This window comes from Chaetodon auriga, chromosome 8 (genome assembly GCF_051107435.1).
Source record: "Chaetodon auriga isolate fChaAug3 chromosome 8, fChaAug3.hap1, whole genome shotgun sequence".
Taxonomy (NCBI): Eukaryota; Metazoa; Chordata; class Actinopteri; order Chaetodontiformes; family Chaetodontidae; genus Chaetodon; species Chaetodon auriga.
The window spans coordinates 28042177-28062035 of NC_135081.1; the positions used below are offsets into that span (position 1 = coordinate 28042177).

The 19859-nt window shown below is 47.6% G+C and overlaps 2 protein-coding genes across 5 annotated transcripts; one reads left to right on the plus strand and one right to left on the minus strand.

The window, feature by feature from the left end:
* The first annotated feature begins 301 nt into the window (after window positions 1-301).
* Window positions 302-11758, plus strand: kiaa0319 (KIAA0319 ortholog). The gene is made up of 16 exons (XM_076736676.1): window positions 302-476; window positions 1861-1929; window positions 2520-3193; window positions 3627-3759; window positions 4037-4129; window positions 4305-4451; window positions 5329-5470; window positions 5557-5705; window positions 5900-6051; window positions 6450-6588; window positions 6710-6869; window positions 7106-7242; window positions 7612-7734; window positions 8518-8608; window positions 8693-8784; window positions 8952-11758. The coding sequence occupies exons 2-16, from the start codon at window positions 1887-1889 to the stop codon at window positions 9107-9109; spliced, it is 2433 nt and encodes an 810-aa protein (XP_076592791.1). The 5' UTR covers window positions 302-476; window positions 1861-1886; the 3' UTR covers window positions 9110-11758.
* On the minus strand, window positions 10097-19776 carry aldh5a1 (aldehyde dehydrogenase 5 family, member A1 (succinate-semialdehyde dehydrogenase)). Of its 4 annotated transcripts, XM_076736678.1 has the most exons (12): window positions 19721-19776; window positions 17650-17756; window positions 17265-17507; window positions 15715-15798; window positions 14978-15148; window positions 14175-14291; window positions 13938-14081; window positions 13668-13811; window positions 13419-13577; window positions 13130-13293; window positions 12962-13020; window positions 10097-12827 (listed from the first exon to the last, which is right to left on the minus strand). In XM_076736678.1, the coding sequence occupies exons 3-12, from the start codon at window positions 17481-17483 to the stop codon at window positions 12616-12618; spliced, it is 1473 nt and encodes a 490-aa protein (XP_076592793.1). In that variant the 5' UTR covers window positions 17484-17507; window positions 17650-17756; window positions 19721-19776; the 3' UTR covers window positions 10097-12615. The 4 variants fall into 4 exon arrangements, with proteins under 4 accessions (XP_076592793.1, XP_076592794.1, XP_076592792.1 ...); XM_076736679.1 differs by lacking the exon at window positions 19721-19776 and having other exon boundaries at window positions 17595-17694; XM_076736677.1 differs by lacking the exon at window positions 19721-19776 and having other exon boundaries at window positions 17265-17684.
* Between the last annotated feature and the right edge of the window lie 83 nt (window positions 19777-19859).

Here is a 19859-nt window from a genome sequence, read left to right on the forward strand (position 1 = left end):
TCAGAATAGGAATATTTATCCAAAAAGTGTCTTCCTAATATTTTCTGTTTATCTCAATTATAATAGTAGTAGCTTTAAAGGCTATTTTGGGTAATATCATTGTATTTCTGTACAGCAGCAAAAATAAATGATGGTTCATAATTATCTCTAAACTGGATGAAGACGTTCTTGAAATGTGGAAAGTGCTGAAGAAGAAAATAAATGCCCGAAATATTAATTTACTTTGACATCATGCTGTAAAAACTCTTTCATTGTGGCGACAGGCTGCACGTTTTATTTTGAAGAGTAATGACCGGATGTCATGTGTTTTCGCTGACTCGACGCTGGTCGTGTTTTCTCGGTACCAATTCAGCACCAGCGTGTCACCAGTTAAACCGCACCCAGTGAGACTCCAATATGTAACCTGTAGGACTGACTGGGTTCGTTCTGCAGAACCAGTAAGGCTGGAAGGACTGGGACCAGCGGATCGCAACCAGGTGGGTGAACGTGTAAATTATTGCGACGCTCAGGTGTTTCAACGTTCAACATACGACACGAGGGACGATTGAATTTGCTGTTGTTGCGGACACTTTGTCGCCTTTTGACCTCACGATGGAGGAAGATTCAGGAATATTTGGGTGTTTGTTGACAGACATTAGCTAAGGTTGTCATCCGTTGTTAGCCTGCGTCATTTACGCCAGACTCCGTTTATAAATTCTGTAATATTGCGTTTCTGAAAAGCGAAGATGCGGAACGCAGAAATCATTTAAAAGAAGTTCTCTATCGCACATTAGTGGCCTGCTTTGGGGGACCTGTATTCTTAAATGTCTCTTCGTCCTGTCTGGACCTGATTTCAACAAAATAACGAATTTAAAACCATCTTGCAGTGCAGGTGTTTATCGGAGAGGCAGTCCATCCGGCATCAGGCACAGGCCCACCTAAAGTTGAAGTTTTTGTGGAAGACGTGCTATTTTGTGTAATTGATTCTTGCCGAATTTGAAAGTGGTGTTAATAGATACAGAAACTGTTTTAACTGATATGTTATTATTTATATGTAGCTATCCATAAGCGAGAATACTTTTAACTGATAGAATTTTCAACGGAGTTTTAAATGACGGTCTTTTCAGGAGAGCAACCTGCGCATCATCCGGACAAACACGAGCTGTAACGACGATCAGTCTCTGTGTATCCGCCTTACGAAGTCAAGTGAAACTGTCTTGGGACTCGGGGGTTGATGTAATAAATCAGATTTTGTTTGCGGTGACTGCGGGATGAAGGTGCGTTGGTTTTCCGTCACCAAACAGTGTGTCTTCTGCTGCTGGGCGGGGCTCCGGGGGCGCTGTCCGGCAGCGTGGTGCTGAAACTGTCCAGGAACCAATACACACAATGTTTACTGTGCTCTAAATGTCTCCCACTGAGTGAAGAGTATAATCAGTGGTGAAAGAAGTATTCAGAGCTTTTACTGAAGTAAAATACGAATAAAACATTGTGAAAATACTCCAGTAAAAATCCTGCATAAATAATATCAGACAAATGTACTTAAAGTAAACTCATGGTGTGTGAGTAAAGTGTTCCTTTCAGTGTGTTTCTCTCTGCTGTCTGTGGATTCATGTTCCTGCTGCATTCATGTGTTCATTCATGTTCCTGCTGCATTCATGTGTTCATTCATGTTCCTGCTGCATTCATGTGTTCATTCATTTTACTGCTGTAGATGTTTCAGCTGGAGCTCATTGAACTCCTTTATATCCTGTTGGTGCTTTAATCTACATCAGTGCATCAGATTCTAGAAGATCATCACGTTTGCAGTGCGGCCATCCTGTGAGAACCTCGTATCTCCAAAGAGTGACGAGCTCAGAAAAACAGGCTGTTTTCTTGTTTCAGGCTGCAGATCTTCAGACTGAGCGACCATGTGGGAGAAAACGTTTCTGCTGCTGCTTCACAGTGTCGAAGGTGCCACATTTAGTCATTTTGAAATGGATGTTTGTTTTTCTGTTTATTAATGAAAAACAACTAGTGAGCATGAACAGGTACCGTTCAGAGACGCATTAATGTGCACAAAAATAAATGCATGTCAGTAGATGTTTGTCTGTGCCCCTTTGATATTTTAGAGTACAGCTGTTCACATGCAGCAGCAGAGGATGGACGGATGATCCCGAAGCTCCAAACATTAGATTATTGATTATAAGATTACTGAAGAGCTGCTGTAAGTTTTACCAGCCACTAGATGTCACTGTGCTCTCTGAATTTGAAACCAGAGGCTTCAAATCCTTTTCAGCACAAATAGAGAGAAAACCCCAAAGCTCCGTCAGGCTTCATCTGCACGTCTCTAAACTGGACTAAATAAGCTTTCAGGAGGATTTCTGGTGTTTGTGTCTGCTGTATTTAAAGCCCAAAATAATAAATCTGAAGTCTTCCTCAGGAGTCTCAATGCTTAGAGCAGCCATGAAAGGAGGGAAAAACCCCACAAAAACAACCGTAAACAGAGTAAAGTGTTCAGTGAAGTAGAGTAAACCAGCGTGTGGTGTGGTGTTGTGTTGCAGCTGTCGTGGCGTCTCAGTGCTGGCAGGAGGCGACCTTCTCGGAGGCCGTGGTGTCTCCGGCGGTCAAGAGTAGCAGTATCCTGTGGGTGCCTGACGTAGCGTCCCTGCCGCAGTGCATGGCGGCGTGCTGCAACCTGCCGGGTTATGACCTGGCCTGGCTGTTCGAGGGCCGCTGCTACATCCTGAACTGCCAGCAGAAGGAGAACTGCCAGCCCCGAGAGAGTCCCGGCGCCGACTCCGTCCTCGCCTTCCTCCAGAGAGCGCCACCGCAGACGCTGGTGCTGCAGTCATTGGTGAGAGGGGAGCCGTACAGCAGCCGCTGGAGGCCCCTCTCGCAGTCCTCTGAGGCCCCCGGGGACCTGGAGGCCCTGAAGGACCTCGCCCTGTTCGACAGGCCCCAGCAGGACTTCTCTGACCCCCGCCTTCTGGATGTGGAGTATTCAGAGGGCAGTCAGGAGCGGGGAGGGCCCGGCTCAGAGGTGGAGATGATCACCAATCGGCCGTCCTTGAAAGCAGGAGAGGGGTTCAACCAATCAGAGGCAGAGGACGGTCCAGAGAAGGGACTGACTGACAGCAGCGTGGCCCAGAATAGAGCCTCCTCTGAGGGGAACAACAGCGAGGGACATGAGGACAAAACCAGGAGACCAACAGCCCCTGCTGCCTCAGAGGACACGGTGAGTGATGGAGTTCATCAGGTTAACGAGGCTCAGAAACAACAACGAGGCCGAGGTCAAGTCAAAACATGTAGATCTCTTTACCGCCATTAGTGAGATGGCAGGTGATGGTTAGCCTAGCTTAGCATAAAGACTGGAAGTGGGGGGAGACAGCTAGCCTGGCTCTGCCTGAAACTCAGTTTAAACAAAAAAAAAACTGTAAAATGACAGTTTGTGATTTCAGAGGGTGTTCTGTGCAGCGTATCCCTCCGCCCAGTGGTTCTGTGCAGCGTATCCCTCCGCCCAGTGGTTCTGTGCAGCGTATCCCTCCGCCCAGTGGTTCTGTGCAGCATCTCTGGCTGTAGCTCTTCAGGAAGCTGCACCGACTGTTTGTTCAATAAGAATCAGACACGAAGACAAATAACAAAACTGCCTTTTCCTTCTTCATTCACAGACCAGAACAGACAGCAGCACCGTGTCGACATCACTGACACTGTTGACATCTGACTCCACTCAACATGACCAAATAAGGACGTTACTTCCGACCGCTGCCACGCCCCACGAGCCCGTCACGTCCACACAGCCAGGTACACCTGAGAGAATGATGTCATGTTTGACAGCCACCTGAGAGTTCATGAATGTGAAGCGGCCTGAGAGTGGGAGTTATAGCTGACTGTGGCGCCCTCCAGTGGCCATTTGGAAAAGGTGAACAGTCTAAAAAAAATCTACACACAGCAGATTGAAATTAACCTGAAACAGATTTAGACAAAATGAAATCTTCAGTTTCGAGTTGAGATTCCTTCAGAAACATTTGACTCACAGTGACAGAAAAAGAAAACAGGTGCACTGTTCCTTCACCTGCAGGTCGGCCCCTGATGCTGTCCCCTGGAAACCCTGTCGAGGGGACGTCGCCCACAGTTAAACTCGATGCTTCAGCTTCTCCTGAACCCACAGCTGGTACTGAACACACTGAAGTTTGAGCCTGAGCTCTTTCAGTCCTGTTTTCATGTGTATTTGTGATGTGATGTGACTCAGTGATGTGATGAAATATGAAAAGTAAAGATCAGAATGAATATTTCATATTTCTGCAGTTTATCTCAAACATTATTTGTGTCGTCTTGGTGCTTCACAGACGTGTTGAAGGTGTTTCAGTCACCGCCGGCCTCCACCCACCCGCTGGCCAGAGCCGTGACCTCCGACCCCACCACCACCACCTCAACCCCCAGCACCGACCCTCCAACCACGACGGTGCCCTCCACCACGACCGCTGCAGAGGCTGGTGAATATATGTGTAACACGTGTGTTCATGTTGAGAGATGCAGTAACGTGACGGCAGCGTGAACTCGATGATGAACAGGATGTTTAAACCTGCAGCAAACTCAGCTGCTGCTGACTCATCAGAATTCAAAAACATGCAGAAACACGCTCGTTTGAGCCGATTCCCACCGACTGTGGGGCTTCATTCAAATGCTGCTTCGTGTTTGACTTCCTGTTGGTGTTCATCCCGTCGTCGTTTCTCTCTGCGCAGCGTTTGCTTGTATCTGCTCACCTGCACAGGTTCATGGTGATTCTGAGAGATTCAACAAAGAATCTGATAAAATTAAGGCGTCCAGAGTAAATTCTGTGAATGCATCGGTGAACCTGCAGACTCACTGTCTCTACTGGACGCTGGTTTCAGTTTTTCCATCAAACCTGTTTTTTTCTAACTATTTAAAGTGAAGAAAAGTGAATTTTTCTGCTCTGTTGGTTTGTTATGTCCAGTTCAGGTGAGCAGCTCCTCAAAGCCTCTGAAAGCAGACGTGTTTACCCTTCAGATAAACCAGATGTTTCCATCTGGAACACAGTGGAAACATCATCCACAAGCAGCCGAACAGGAGTTTTTACTTAAATAGATTTAAAATAGATGATATTTCCTCTGTTTGCTCTGGCCAGCAGGGGGCGCTGAATGAGTAAACCTTCAGTTTGAAGTGTCAGCAGAGCTGGAGGCTGCACATACACAACACCTGATGTGCTGCTTCTCCTAAAGTGACGCTGTCCATCTTATTGTCTCTGTTCAATAAACGAACAAAGAAAAACTGAAACACTTAAATGCACCGTTCCTTAATTACTGTGACTGTCCTCGTCTCCGTCTGCCCCCTCCCTTTGTTCATTGTCAGAGGCCGGGGGGTCAAACCGTGGCCCCGTGGCCGTCGTGGGTCCTGACAGGAAGTTGCTCCTCCCGGTCAGCAGCCTGTTGCTCGACGGCAGCGGAAGCACCGACGACCGCGGCATCGTCAGCTTCCACTGGGACGCCGTCAGGTCGGACGCAGACGGTTCGCTTTGTTCCTGAGATGTTTAACGTTTTAACGGAGATGATTAACTCTGAATGTTTGTGCTTCTTCCAGCGGCCCCCCGGGATTAAAGATGGAGGGAGTCGACCAGGCAGTTGCCACGGCGACAGGCCTGCGGGCGGGACGCTACACCTTCAGACTGATGGTGCGCGACCAGGAGGGGGCGACAGACAGCGCCTCGCTGACCGTCAGGGTCCAGGAAGGTGAGCGGGTCTAAGTCCACCAGAGGTTCAGATCCTCCACAGAACGTTTGAGGAAACTGATTTTTGCTGTTTTCTGACATTTTAAAGACAAAACACTGAATCAATAATGGAAATATTGAATATTTACAAAAGAACTCTGAATGCAGCTAAACTCCAGTCACTGTTTCACTGATCCGCCGTCCTTCGTCCTGCAGCCAGGAGTCTTCCTCCCGTCGCCCATGCCAGCGGCAGCCACACCCTCACGCTGCCAAACAACTCTCTGGTCCTCCGAGGCTCCGTGACCGACGGAGACCAGACCCTGGTCCACTACCTGTGGGTCCGAGACAGCCAGAGTCCAGCTGCCGGGGTCAGTGCAGACCCTCACGCAGAGAACCTGAGCGCAGAGATCAGATCCCATCATATTAAAGATTACATCACAGCATCTGTTTTACCATAGATTACTTTATTTTTACTGTTTCTCACAGTTTTCTTGATGCTGCATCTGAACTGGCTGATGTCTGAATTATGTTTTCATGGTACTTGTTTGTCCTCAGTGCTGCTGTTTTTGTGCTTGTCTGGACATAACGAACGGACAGAAAGTGGCTCGATCCTTATGTCGGGATCACAAACTGCATCACGTCGGATTCAGTTTTTAAGGAGATGAAATCTGATTGGATTTTGTTAAATCCTTGTAAAGCAAACAAAATGGTGCCAGAAGAAACTTGAAGTTTTCATTTGGATTCTTTGGATTAACGCCATTTGCAGGACGTGCTGTACAGCTCAGAGACTCAGGCCTCCCTGTACCTGACCAACCTGGTGGAGGGAACCTACCTGTTCCAGCTGAGGGTGACGGACGCTCAGGGCCGCTCCAGCGCCGCCACGGCCACCGTGGAGGTCCGACCAGGTGAGACGAGAAGAGAAACTGAAGATTCTGACTTCTTACCGACTGTCACGTGACTGACGTTGTTTCCTGGAGGAAGGTTAATGTGAGCGCGATGATGTTTATCCCTGCTGTGTCTCCGTAGAGCCCGGCGGCGGGGAGGAGGTGGAGCTGGAGATGTTGGTGTCCGTGTCTCAGGTCAGTGTGGCTCAGAGGGACACGGTGGTCCGACAGCTGGCCGCTCTGCTTCACGTTCTGGACGGCGACATCCAGGTCCGAGCGCTGCAGGGACACTCGCACCTCAGGTACCAGGTGTTACCTGAAAAACCTTTGGCTGGCACACTTCACTTCAAACTTCAAACACACCTAACCTAAAGAGGAACAATTAAAGAAATCCGTTTTTGAGACAGGACGTCAACTCTTGCATCAAGAAAAGCTTCAGATGTGGAATCCTGAATAGTCTGTGTGTGTGTGTGTGTGTGTGTGTGCGCGCGTGTGTGTGTGTGTGTGTGTGTGTGCGTGTGCGTGCGTGCGCGCGCAGCACGTTGTTGCGGTTCTCAGTGAGGGGCCCCGCGGGGCCGATCTCCGGCTCCAGGCTGGTGGGTCTGCTGAGAAACCAGCTGCTCAGAGAGAAGAGCGACTACCTGCTGTTCAGAGTGCTGCGAGTCGACACCGTCTGTGAGTCCAAACTGATCGTCCAGCGTTCACCGCACTCTGTCCATTCACCGCTAAAACTGTGTTCGCACAAACACACGTTGCTTTGTAAGCAGTTTAGATACTGAAGGTAAAACACCAGTGAAAAATAACATTTCCCTTTTCTCCACATTTAAGAAGTTTTTTTCTTCTGAAAGTGAAGACGTCAAGCAGATATCCGCTAAGCTAACAGCGATGCTAACAGTGCTCCCTGCAGCGTCCAGGTGTCTAGAAAACACCTTTAAGTGAAACAATGACCTGAATCCCCTGATCCAATCAGATGGCTCGCTGAAGATCACGTGACACAGATTCTTCTTTAATGTTTATCCTCTTTTTTTGTCTGTTTCCTTTCAGTGTGCTTGCTTCGCTGTTCTGGGCGTGGCCAGTGTGATCCAATCACTAAAGAGTGCACATGCGACCCCTTCTGGACGGAGAATCTGATTCGCCGTTACCTTGGCGACGGAGAGAGCAACTGCGGTAATTATAAGCTCTAATGACATGTACCACTGGTTGATGAGGAATTCTGGGTCGATGATTTATCGCAGTGGAGACGATCTGCGGTGCACTTTGTGGGGGTGCAGTGAGGGGCAGCAGTAATGGGTTTGGTGGAGATGTAGAGCTGAGTGTCGTTGGCATGACGGCAGTAATGGAGGCCATGTTGGCGCATGATGAGACCAAAGGGAAGCATGAAGGGGAGGGGGCCGAGCATCGAGCCCTGGGGGACGCCACGAGAGACCGGGGCTGTGTCAGAGGTGGATTTATTGATGCTAATGAACTGATGGTGTGAGAGGTGTGATTTGAACCAGCAGGGGGCAGTGATGGTGACATGAAGGCGGTACTAAGGTCAAGTAAGACCAGGATGTTGAGCGAGTGAGCGTCAGAGGAGAGGAGAAGGTCCATGGTGACTGTGGTTGAAAAGGTTTGTGGTGTGGGTTGAGAGGCGATGCTGTTCCAGTATGTTCGATAGAAAGGGCAGACTGGAGGTGGGTCTGTGATTGGTGGGGCCGGTCTGAGGACCGGTGTGGACAGAGAGTGGACAGACAGCAGGATGAGGACCACACAGGGACAGACATTCACTGCGTTCTGAAGAGGAGATCAGTGAAAACTGGGAGACTAACAGGTCGGTCACTTTGAGATGCAGTGACGGATTCAGGGCTGGGGGGTCGGGGGAGGCCGGCTGCTTGTGGACCGTCTTGATTCTTGCTTGGTAGAGTAACAGGAAGGAGACGGACTCACTAACTGCTCTGCTCTTCCCGTCAGAGTGGAGGGTGCTGTACGTCATCCTGACCAGCTTCATGCTCATGGTCTTCATCCTGTCCGTCAGCTGGACCTTCATCTGCTGCTGCAAGAGGTGAACACGTTTACTCTGAACTCAGACTGTGATGAAAGCTGCAGTGTTACTGCGGGTCTCAACACCCTGTTTGACTGCGTTTAGGAGGAGGCAGACCAAGGTGAGGAAGAAAACCAAGTACACCATCCTGGACAACATGGACGAACAGGAGCGGGTGGAGCTCAGACCCAAATTCAGTGAGTCCCTTCAGTGAGACACTGAAGTGTTTCACCACGTCTCGTATCGATGAACATGTGCAGTATCTGTCATTTTGTGCAGTTCTACGTTCAGCATGCAGTTGGTTCAGTTTTCTCATTCAATGAGAATCAGGCTGTTCACACTCGAACGCTTTTTCTCTCTGCAGGCATCAAACACCGCAGCACAGAGCACAACTCCAGCCTGATGATGTCCGAGTCCGAGCTGGACAGCGACCAGGACACCATCTTCAGCCGCGACCGACCCGTCCGCAGCAGGAACTGGCTCGGCGCCCAGGCCGCGCGCAACGGAAACGCCTTCGGCTGACGGAGGCGGGTGTCGTCTGGGATGTTTTTCACTCTAGCAGCCCCCAGCGGCGGCCAGATATTTAGCTTCTGAAAGGACTTCATTACCCAGAAATCCTGTGCTGTGAGGTCAGTAAAATGAACCAGTGTCACATTTCAGGTTCCTTGGGAGGATTTACGGCTGTGACCCCTCGCGCAGGATAAAACAGGCTGAAACATCCAAATTTGGGCAAAAATAAGCGAGATATTTGTATCAGGACAACCTCGATGAGACTCGTCTGCACATTCAGGACTGACATGCAGACTTTAACGGAAGGAACTGAAGAAGAATTTGTGGACATCATCTTCCCCAGAGAAGATTCATCTGTGCGTCTATTAGAGGCCTGGATGGGGTTAGCCTAGCTTAGCACAAACACTGGAAACTGGTGGCCAAGCTCCAACAAAAGAGGAAAAAATGCACCTTGAAAAAACTGATTTACATGTTTTATTTTGTTAGCTAACAGGCTAGTGACCACCTCCGAGCTAACGCAAAGCTAACTGCACTGAAGGCCAGACACTGCAGGTGAACAGAGGACAAACCTGAACAGGTATCAGCATGAAGCTCTGCGGCAGGGTCATGACTTCTGGAAACAGACGTTCAGTTTGTCAAATCTGTCTTCTTTCTGCACGTTGAGCAACGAGCCGAGTGGCGTCGAGCTGTTTTATCTGCACCGACGACGGGCGAGGAAAAGATGGATGTTTGATTTGGGGCGAACTGTCCCTTTAAAACAGTCATTGTTTTTCTATTTCAAGTGTGTTTTGGAAAGTCAAACCTGGACCAGCAGTTCACCTGCAGTGTTTTGCCGTAGAAGCTAATTCAGCTTATCGTCACATCTCAGGCTTAAATCAGCTGATCCAGACTGATGGACAGACTGACGAAGCTGCTTCAGGCCCAAAACACAAAATAACTTTGGACTGAAGAAGAGCCTGAAAACCACAATCAATGCATAAAAAAACTCAAAACAAGCAGTAATATTTCAATTTCCTCTTTAATTTTCCATCATTGTCTTTAGTCAGAAATACAAAATTAAGGTTTTTTGTACATCAACTCTAACATATTACAGTTACGAAGAGTGTGAGTCCACGTTAGAAACAGTCAGAGCTGGACGATCGAACCAGTGTCAATTTGTCTCTGCTCTCATCAGGAAACCTACAGCTCACATTTACAACCTTCTGCTTCATTTCTGATTTTTCTACGTTTCTGTTTTGCTTTGTGTTGTTAATTAGACGTCAGCACATTCACTCGTGTCCACTTTATTAGGTACAGCTGTGCAGTCTGATGCTGTCAGATTCTGTTTTTCTGCTCTGACCTCCAGAATAAACATCAAGTTGAATTTATGTATTTTCAACAAAAACTGAACTTTTTAAACTTAAATTTGTGGCAGAGCTGCTGGATGGAAATAAGTTGTACAAGTGTTCCTAATAAAGTGGCCACAGAGTATTGAGATCTCTATCTCCTGATCTGTGCGCCTGATGATGAGTCAGAGTCTGGTGAAGCTAACGAGCGTCATCGTCAGGTGTTTCGGGGTCGGAACAGAAGCACGTCCAGCTCTGACCACAGTGATGTCACGGCGTCCTGCACACCTGTACATCACCGCGGCCAGGTGAGACGGTCGACCGCTGCAGGTTTCAGGCGGCGGAGTTACTTCAATTAACGAGTGCTGTAAGAAACAGACCTCGGGCTTACGACACGTCTGACGACGGCGAGTCGAGTTTTGCTCAAAACCTTCAGATTAAAATCCACATCAGTCTGAACACTAACAAAATATTGATCCACCGACTACGCTACGATAACGAAGGACAGCTTTTAATACACAAATATGACGTTTAATCCTCCTAAGAAATCAGGTGCATGCACACATGTTCAGGATCAGAACTTTAATTTATGTTTTTCTGTTTCAGCTGATCTCACAGACATTCATCACTGTTGAGTTTTGTATAAATACTCTGTGCTTTAACTTGTTGATGCTTAAAGGTGTTTTGAACACGTCCTCTTTTGTTCAAACACAAATATTTTAATCCTAAAAAAAAGTTTTTACATTAACAGACCCGTTACATTAACAAACTGGTTTTACTAAATTTAACTAAAGGATTTAACAGATTTTATCTGTTTGAAGTCTTTGTGCTACTGAACACCTGCGTGCTCACCTGTGCGTGCTCACCTGTGCGACTCCTCCTCGTCTCTTTGTAAGAGATGAAGCTGCGTTCACGTCACAGCTGAGTTGTCGACGTTCTGACTTGTAAATAATGTTCAGGTCAACTTCGGACTGAACGTGGTTTAATCACAACTGAAGCCTCACATGGGCACAGAGAATACTGCATTCTGATTGGCTAGAGGTTCATTATCTTATTTGAGGTAACTGTCTGCAGCGATTGTCCAATCGCAGCTCGGCACAGCAGATCCGTCACTCTTTGGATCTCTGGCTCAGTTCTTCATCTTCTTGAGCTAACGATAAGCTAACGTTCACGTGGCTAACGAGTTGTTACCTGCGTTCACACCTGCTGTGCAAACGGTCCTATCAGAGTTCAGGCTAACGTTAGCACGTCGAGTCAGCTGGTCTTCATGTTCAAATCTTTTTCTCTTGTTAAATAAAAACACTGTTTGGAAACGTGAACAATAAAGCATAAATCTGACCTGTTTGTTTGTTTGTTGTTTTTGTCCAGTAAACGTCTGAACAGCGTGATGTTTATTAGACTTATTCTGATGATTCTAACAACAGGCTTCACCAACAACAACAACAACAACAAAGCTGCTTCTTTAGTCTCGTGTCCTCTGCATCAGTTCAACTTTTAATTAATGAATTTGGCAAACGATGAGTTTTTTTTTGTTGGCACTGAGGCTCCAAACACACCGAGCCGACGCTAAAAGAACTGCAGAGCTGATTGGTCAGTCTCATCGTCTGCGCTCTGACTTCCCAACCCGCAGTCTTTTGTCTCAAAGGAAGCTCGTTAGTAAAGATCCACACGCTGAAGAGAAGACGAGCTAACGAGCGAGCTAACAGAAGACTGACAGGTGAAAACAAGAAGCTGCTTCTGTCTTAAATCTAGAACTTTGCCAAAGGACAGGTGGAGCAACAGTAACTCTTTATTGTGATTGGTGGAGAGCAGCCATGCTATAACCAGCCAATCAGAAGCGAGTATTTCCTTCATATCAGCCTCTGTGAAAGTTTCTGTCAAACTGGTTCCATCAAATAATCCGTTTTTTGTCTGAGTACGAAAAGTTTCTGTGAAAAGGCAACAGAGGACAGATGAGGACGACCCTGTCTCACCTGCCTGAGCTCACAGGTGTCCAACAACAACAACAACAACATGACTTATGAAAAGTAACTCGACTTGTTTCTACATCGGCTCAGACTGCCACTTTAGACTGACGTTTTAAACATTGATTGATTTTGGATCGTTACAGGTAAATTAATCAGTTAAATCCTGAAATCTACTGACAGGCGTGTTTATACCAGTGTGGTACCACCTGAGCCGCGCCGTCCGGTTTCATGGCGCGAGGCCTCCGAAGCACATGTACTTGACTTCCAGGTACTCTTTGATGCCGTACTTGGAGCCTTCGCAGCCCAGACCGGACTGTTTGACCCCCCCGAACGAGGCCTCCGGGGTGGACAGGAGACCCTCGTTGATTCCAACGATCCCCACCTCCAACGCCTCGGCCACCCGCCAGATCTGACTGACATCCTGCGAGTAGCAGTACCCTGAGACACAAAGGGACGGTTTAAACCTGCAGCCGGCTCCTTTTCAAACACCTGAAGAAGAGGTTTTCTCACCTTCGTCAGTCTGAGCTGCTTTTAATATTCTGTAATTGACAGATTCAGAGGGACGGACTCACCTGCCAGCCCGACGTTGGATGCGTTAGCTATAGCCACCGCCTCCTCCTCTGTGTTAAACCTGGGAATCAAACAAAAGCTCTGATTGGTCGACAGACACCTGAACACAACACAGTGTTTAACAGGCAGCTCAGAGACGCTGACGCTCGTCACGTCCCCGCAGTACCGACCGGATGACGGGCAGCAGCGGGCCGAAGGTTTCCTCCTTCATGCAGAGCATCTCCGTGCTGACGTCGGCCAGCAGCGTGGGCTCCATGAAGGACCCTTCCAGACGCTTCCCGCCCTTCAGCACCTTCGCTCCCCTGGACACGGCGTCTGAGACCTGGTGGGCCACCTGGGAGACAGAAGGCGTCAGGTGAAACACTTGAACGCCTTGACGGCCTGATACCTGCCCGGCTGACGCTCAGCTGTGGCTCTTGGTTTGCGTTTGTGGTTCGACGCGTCGCTGCCTCGGCTCACCTTCTCTGCAGCTCTGCTGTTGATCAGCGGCCCCTGGGTGGTGTCGGGCTCCAGGCCGTGACCCACGCGCAGCTCGGCGTCCATCGCTTGGCCCAGCTTCTCCATGAAGCGATCGTGGATGCCGCTCTGCACCAGGAAGCGGTTTGAGCACACGCACGTCTGCAGGAAGAGGAAGAGGAAGAGGAGAGTGATGTGTGACGGCAGAAACATTAGCGACAGACGGCGGCAGGATCGTCGTTCCTTCTCTACCTGTCCGGAGTTCCTGAACTTGGAGGCCATGGCGCCGCTCACCGCCCTGTCGACGTCAGCGCTGTCGAACACGATGAAGGGGGCGTGGCCACCCAGCTCCATGGACGCCTTCTTCACAGTGTCGGCGGCCATTTTCAGCAGCACCTGAGAGATGAAACCATTTCAAATGTTTTAGAGTTTCGACCTGCAGAGACGTGCTGCCAGTCAGCTGCAGGTCACATGACCCTCGCCAGCTTTTCAGAGGCAGGCTGGCGGCCCTGCTAGTCTCACCTTGCCGGTGGCGGTGGAGCCGGTGAAGGAGATCTTGGCCACCAGCGGGTCGGTACAGAGAACCTCCCCGACGGACGGAGTCTTCTCTCGGGAACAAGGGACCACATTGAAGACCCCCGCCGGGATCCCAGCCTGCTCTGCCAGCTGCAAGGGAAGGTCAACAGGTGACAGGTGAGGCTTCCAGTGAAACAGTGACATCAACAGAAGAAGCAGGAAGTAAACGCTGGGCGTGCTGACCTCGGCCAGAGCGAGCGCCGACAGCGGCGTGTCCTCTGCGGGTTTGACCACCACCGTGCAGCCGGCAGCCAGAGCAGCTCCGACCTTCCTGGTGATCATGGCGCTGGGGAAGTTCCACTGTGGACAACACGCCACACCGAGCATCACATCAACATGTTGAACATTCACTGTAGAATCTGCAGCGTCTCTGCAGCCGGACGGAGCTTCTCAGCCTCTTTCAGCTCCTTCTTTTGGATTTCAGTTCATTTCCTGTTTCTGCAGCAGCTGTGACGAACGCACTGCGAGCTGCTGATCATCAGACCTGCAGCTCCGCCCACTGCACTTACAGAAACACGTCGATCGCCCCCGGTGGCCGGCTGCAGCACGTCGTAAGCCCCGCCCCCTCCCTGTTAGCGGATGGCTAATCTCTGTAAACAGATTTCTGCATATGAATGCTGCTTAGTGCTAAATGCTACCGTCTGCGTGCTAGCGTGCTCACTGAGACAGTGCTAACATGCTGATGTTTAGCTGTTCACCACCTCGGTTTAGCATGTTAGCATGCTAACATCTGCACTGATGGGAACGTCATCAGTTCTGCAGGTATTTGATCAAATTAAAATGTGGAGAAATGTAAACTTTGACCTGATGGTGGCGCCGGAGGGCAAATCTGAGGATCACCAAAGTCATGAGGATGCAACCTCTGTGGACCATGAAAACCTCGTGACAGTCCATCCAACAGTTTCATTTCAGTCTGACTGAGCGACCGCCGCCGCCAGCACAAGTACAAATGACATCACCTGAAAGCCTTCTTATTGGCTGCTCACCGGCGTGATGATGGAGGCGACGCCCACAGGCTGTTTGAGGAGCAGGATCTTTCGGTCTTTGGCGGGCGACGGAACGATGTCGCCGTACACTCGCCGAGCTTCCTCCGAAAACCACTCCAGGAAGGAGGCGGCGTACGCGATCTCGCCGAGAGACTCTCGCATGGGTTTACCCTGCAACACACAACGACAACCAATCACAGGCGAGCGCTCAGGTGACTGACGCATCTGTGTCAGACACTGTCAATGATCCACAGCGCGACCGCCAGCAGCTTCCACTGGGACCAGTTCCAGTGCAAACTGGTTTCCTGAGGATTCTTTCTCGTAACACTGAGGAACGATGGAATACTGCAGTACTGCAGTACACATCTGAAGTACTTTTCAAGCCACTTCTTACTTCTACTGTACTTTAATATTAATATTTTTATACACAAAACATCTGAAGAGTTCATAAAGAACCTGCTGTTAAGAAACAGGAAGCAGCTGGAACAGTTCATGAGTTTCCTCCTCGTTAGAAGCTCGAAGGTCAAATTATTATTATTAATTATTCTCACTGAAAAAAGAAACAATCATCTATAAAATCTCTGATCTCCACCTTCACCTGGAGGACACACGGACCCGTTAACGTCCGTGACACCATGAATCACCTGCTCTTCCTGTTTCCTGTTTGGACAGGAAACGCAGCAGCAGCACATCCTCTGCTGTCAATCTCACATCGTTAAGTCAAACTCGTCACTCACACTCTCGAAGGTGATCAGCTTGGCCAAGTCTTCTTTGTGCAGCGTCAGCAGGTCGAACCACTTCCTCAGCAGGACGCTCCTCTCCTGCAGGAGAACCAATCAGATTACAGCTTCCCGCGTCTCCACAGACATTCGTTGCTTTCTGGTCAGTTTGATTGAGAGTTTTAAAGAGAAGACGCTGACGGGTGACTCAGAGCTTCGGTCGGTCTGGTTCTTACTCGCTGAAACTGATGAATATTTCACAGAGTGCAAAGTGTCACAACTGAGCAGGAAACAGGAGCGAAGGCGTCCGTCAGGTCCAATCAGACTGTGACGAAGCTTCTTTTAAAGACGGGATGTGTCTTCATCGTATCGGGCTGAATTAGAGCGACTGCTGAGCGGAGTGTGTGCAGCTGATGTTAAAGGACAGATCTGTGTTTTTAAAGCGTGTCTCTGAGTTCAGAAAGACTTCAGAGCTCTTCAGAGATGCTCAATCTGAGAGTTTAAAGAGTGACCAAGCAAACAAACTCTGGACTTTGTCTCCGTGCTGCTGTGAGACTGTGATCAGGATTAATAACTGTTGGACGGGACAGACAGAAATCACTGACCGCAGCTTTCAGGTCAGCCTGTCTGCAGTGAATGATGTGAAACCAGCTGATTACTCTGAGGCCGAATGTAACTGAGTACATTTACTCAAGTACTGTTGTACAGTTTGGAGGTACTTGTCCTTGAATATGTCCATTTTCTCCTACTTTATACTATCAAATACTGTCCTTATTACATGTATTTATTATTTAGTGTAAACTGATCAATCAGCTGAAATCAGAATTAAAAGGATGATTACATATAACGCATCACTATTCATACACCAACGATGCAATACACATTCTGCATATTGAGTACTTTCACTTTCAGTAGTCACTGATACTTTTGTACGGAAGTAAAAAACATTTGAGTACTCCTGCTTTTAATTAGAACTATTAAAAAGCGTCGTGTTAACTAATAAAATGATCAATTCCACACAGTCAATCAGGGTCCAAACACTCATAAAGCTCCTTCACTGAATTCACGGTGAAATCATTCGCGACGTTAATGAGCTGCACAGAAACACCTGCCGTCCAGAGAGACGGAACGCCCTCCCACCAAACCCCATTCAAATATTACGCAATTTAAGAAGTCCCGTTTAACGCCTTCGGTGAATGTCTTCATGAACGCAGCCTGCACGTCTCCGTCACCATAGAGAGCGTCTCTTCTCTTTGACACCTTCTGGGAACCAACACTCTCACAGTCGAACAGATGTCTCGCATAAAGCTTTAAACCGGCTCACGTTCATTTGACAGTTACCTTCCGCCCAAACGGAGGGTCGACAGCAGGCAACGAAACCGACAGTGAAACTTGGGGTTTTGTCTAAAAACTGTGTGGTCCGGTCACGTGTGTGACAGCCGAATTAAAGTCTGGTTGAGAAAATACCCTGCCATGAAATGTTGTTCCATTTCTGTTGAAAATGCACCATTTATACTTAATAAACCGTCTTTCCGATGAAGTTCGGTGAACAAGTGTGGCAAACGTACCTTAGCAGTGCACTTCTTCCAGGACTGAAACGCCTTGTACGCAGCGTCCACCGCCTGTTTGGCCTCAGTCGGCCCACAGTCCGACACCCGGACTATCTCCTTCCCGGTGGCCGGGTCCAGAACAGGGAACACGGAGGCTGCGGAGACCCAGCGACCGTCTACGTAGCCCTGCGTCCGCAGCAGCGGAGCGGAGACATCCAGGCTGTAGTGTCTTTGCATGGCGGCGGGCAAGCCGGGGAAGACCTGCCGGAAGAAGCAGCGAGTCTTCAGCACACAGAAAGTGGACATACCGGCAGTGAATGTCTGGAGCTCCGTGTGTGAAGCTCTCACTGTGCAGGCTGAAGGTTTGTGTCCCTGCAGACCACCGACAGACCAACACACCGACCTCCAGCAGCTTTCCGTCGGTTTCAACCAGTCCGGGGGACGTTCTAACCACGTGACCGCGCACCAACACAGACGAAGAGTACTTCGCGGTCCTCTCTCTCCAGTTCACTGATGCGTTCAAGGGTCACGATGTATGAGCCATTTCCACCAAAACAGGAAGAAAAGATGGAGATTAAGTTTAAAAAGAAGAGACAAAGAGTAAAAATCTAAATGATCAACTTCAACTTTTTCTTAAAACCAAAAATGATTAGATATTAAGTTGAAATGTCAAATTTACGAGACGGATCATTTCCACGTTTTATTACGTAATTTACGCGTTTAACCTCTTCATTTTGATTTAAGATAAGATAAGATAAGATAAAACTTTATTGATCCCGCGCAGGGGACGTTTAGCTGTTACAGTCAGAGAGTTAACAGAAAAGCAGAAGAAGAGAAGGAGCAAGAGAAAAGGTACAGGATCAAAAATGAAAATCAACCACGGACATGACGTCAAACAGGCTCCATCAGCGCCCCCTGCTGACCCGCACGAGTCACAGCAGAAGGAACGCTGAACACAGTAAAAAGGAAAAAATAAATAAATAAATAAAAATAAAAAAATTGCGCGAGACGTACTCAGACTTAGACTGTAACTTTATTGAAGCCTAATTTGGGAAATTATTCCGCTGCAGCAGCAGTTTAAACATCCAGACAAACACAAAATATATACAAGAAAGAAGAAGAAGAAGAAGAAGAAGAAGAAGAAGAAGAAGGATGAGAATAAAACTAAGAGAAGAAGGAAGTTCTCAAAGAATCGAACGAAGCTTAAAATATAACTCAGTATATAAACACAGAGTAACAGTAGTTGTTAAAAATCTAAGTATAACTAAATATTTAGTTATATACTATGGATTATAATGTACGACACATTATGGAATGTTATAAGAATATAAGTCAGTATATAAACAAGTATTGATGTGAGAGTGTGTTATCAGAAATAACAGAACTCCACACCCACATTTTAAGACACATGTCCAAGTCACATCCTGTGTGTGTGTGTGTGTGTGTGTGTGTGTGTGTGTGTGTGTGTGTGTGTGTGTGTGTGTGTGTGTGTGTGTGTGTGTGTGTTAATCTGTTTTGTCCAGCTGATGAATTCTCTTTAATCAGCTGCAGTTTCAGTTTCTTCTGGAGCTTCAGCACGTTTCACTTTCTGTTCTGTTTCGGCTCTTCGTGTACTTCTACTGCAGTACACCTACACGTATTGGTATGCAGTGGTGGAATGCAGTACTGTACTGTAATCAGCTACATGTTTGAGGTACTGACTGTAGATTTTGTTCTTGTATACATCGTTATTTTTGTGTAAAGTTCCCTCTCTGTGCGTGTATGAAAGCTGCTGTCCAAATAAACTTTATTATTATTATTATTATTATTATTATTATTATTATTATTAGTAGTAGTAGTAGTAGTAGTAGTAGTAGTATTGTTACCTCCACATGTCAGAGGTAAACTCGTACTTTTTACTTCTCGTCGTTACTTTTCAGCTTCAGATTGAACAAATAAAACATAAGATTATGAAACTTGAACAGCTGTATGAAATAAATAATACTGAATAAAGAAACTCCTGACGACACTGACGGGCTTCGTACATGTTACTGCAGTATTCCACTAATATCTGAATAATACAGTTAACACTATGAATGAGGGTTTTTTACATTAGTACTTTTACTTCTGATACATTAAATATCAGCTGGCATCAGTAAAAATAAACAAGTATTAGAAAAGTACATATTATACATATTTTTATAGTACTTTCTTCTGCTTCAAAATAACAAAGTACCTCATATTATACATCAACTACATGAAGGTGAGAATACCTGTGTACTTTTACTGCTGATACTTTACATGACAGCGATGATACTTGTGTACTTTTACTGCTGACAGTGTAACTGCATGAGACAGAATACTCGCAGTAGTTGCTCATTCTGTCTCTCAGAAAAGACCAAACTTCTCTTCGTGTCAACTTTTACTGCTTAAAAAACGTCTCGCGCTCACAGGAGGTACTCGGTGAAAACACGCTCACCTGTGTGCGTGCTCACCTGTGCGCAGGATGGGTTTGCTGCCAGCTGCGTCCCTTGTCTCCGAGTGTGAGATGACCTGCGGGGAAGCGGTGACGTGAGAAAAGTGAAACTTAAGGAAACAGAAACGGACTCTGAGACGCTTTAAGAGCGACGCGGC